Raw genomic sequence first — 1,720 nt, 5'->3', positions numbered from 1 at the left:
AGTGCCGACTTCTTTTCCTTGATGGTTATCTGTATAAACTGTCATATAAAGTAACTTACGGCGTTCCAGCCTGATAATTCGGAGTAGATGGCATTTGATTACATCTCCATACTGCCTTTAGCATGAGGAGCCTGTTTCTCAGCAAAACCGAGTGCTTGACCAAAACCGGAAGTGCTTGACCGGAACCGGAAGTGCCCCGCCAGAACAGGAAATACATTTTAGTGATATTTTCCTTTTAACTTAAACGTATGTGTAGAATACACCAGGCACAGACACACGCACACACAGGTAGGTACAGCCAACTTCCACATTTATTCAAGTGTTGTTGTTTTGACAGCTGACTCAGTCACACAGTCTGACAGCTCACGAGCCCAGCTGATCTCTCTTCTGGCCGCTCCTCCTCGTCTCACTATAAACACAGCGGAGGGAGACCATCATCAGTCCATAAACAACATCAGCTGTTCTTACCGGCCTCGCAGCGCCGCCCTGTTGAGCCTTCCGCTCCACTCCTCCCCTGCAGCTGCGCCCGGGGCCACGCCTCCGCCACAGTATGTAACGCATGAATTATTCATTTAACAACACATATTAATTTTTTAATGGCAAATCTTTTTATAATTATTTATTTCAAACTTATGAACCTATTTATTCAGAGAAATGCCTTAAGGGCAACACACTCCCCGCCTGGCCTCGGGAGGCCACTATGCTAAACAAACATTATGCATTCAGTCCTTTGGCATGAGGAGGATAACTTCTGTAACTGGTCGCATAAATGTCTTTATGCACCCTTGATTGCATGTCTTTACCTCAATTTTCCTTACTCGATCGTCCTTGCTTGGGAATGTGGCAGTGACCCTGGCCATGGGCCAGCTGTTTCGTGCAACCTGCTTGTCCTTGAGCAGAACCAGGTCACCAACTTGGAGGTTTCTGCGCGACCCGGTCCATTTCTGCCTTTGCTGCAATGTGGGTAGATACTCTCGCCTCCAGCGTGTCCAGAACTGGTTGGAAAGGGCTTGGACCCGTCTCCATTGTTTGTTGTAGAGGTCTTTATCCGAAAAGTCTCCAGGTGGGGATAGGAGGCAAGATTTCTGCGTAAGGAGCATTGAAGGGGATAGGACGAAAGGGTTCTCTGGATCAGAGGACACTGGGACGAGCGGCCTTGCATTTATTATGGCTGTAACCTCAGCCATGAGTGTGCATAACACGTCGTGAGTCAGTTGAACCTTATTTTGTAGTAGCATGGAGTCCAGGATTCTGCGGGCGACTCCGATCATGCGCTCCCAAGAGCCTCCCATGTGGGATGCATGTGGTGGATTAAACTCCCAACTGCAGCCTTGGATAGTTAGGTACTGTTGGAGTGATTTATCCATTCCAAGTTCCTTTGAAGTGCTAATAAAATTGTGCCACGGTCAGATAGCAGCTGTTTGGCGGGGCCTCTCAGAGCGAAGAAGCGGCGGAGGGCGTTTATGCAGCTGGATGTGTCCAGAGATTCGATTACCTCAATATGCACAGCTCTCGAACTCATGCAGGTAAACATGAGTGACCTAAAGAAAACAAAGAAAAGCATGAATAAGATAGGAAATAAATATGAAAAATTAAAAAGGGTAAATTTAACTAGGAAGGAATAAAATATAAATTAAGGAAAAATGAAATAACTGTACAACACAAATTAGAATGAAGGGTAAATTTAACTGGGAAGAATAAGATAAAATATATAAATTAA

At 45.5% G+C, this 1,720-nt stretch overlaps 1 protein-coding gene across 1 annotated transcript; it reads right to left on the bottom strand.

Annotated features, from left to right (window-relative positions):
* Positions 1-585: 585 nt before the first annotated feature.
* Positions 586-1,391, bottom strand: LOC121811915. Its single transcript, XM_042228880.1, has one exon. It carries the CDS (start codon positions 1,365-1,367, stop codon positions 723-725), a length of 645 nt encoding a protein of 214 aa, XP_042084814.1. The 5' UTR covers positions 1,368-1,391; the 3' UTR covers positions 586-722.
* Positions 1,392-1,720: the final 329 nt, after the last annotated feature.

Source organism: Haplochromis burtoni, unplaced genomic scaffold (assembly GCF_018398535.1).
Source record: "Haplochromis burtoni strain Fernald_Lab_line unplaced genomic scaffold, NCSU_Asbu1 Contig_361, whole genome shotgun sequence".
NCBI classification, from domain to species: domain Eukaryota; kingdom Metazoa; phylum Chordata; class Actinopteri; order Cichliformes; family Cichlidae; genus Haplochromis; species Haplochromis burtoni.
The sequence above is the reverse complement of the archived record's forward strand: the minus strand, read 5'-3'. Positions and strand labels throughout refer to the sequence as shown.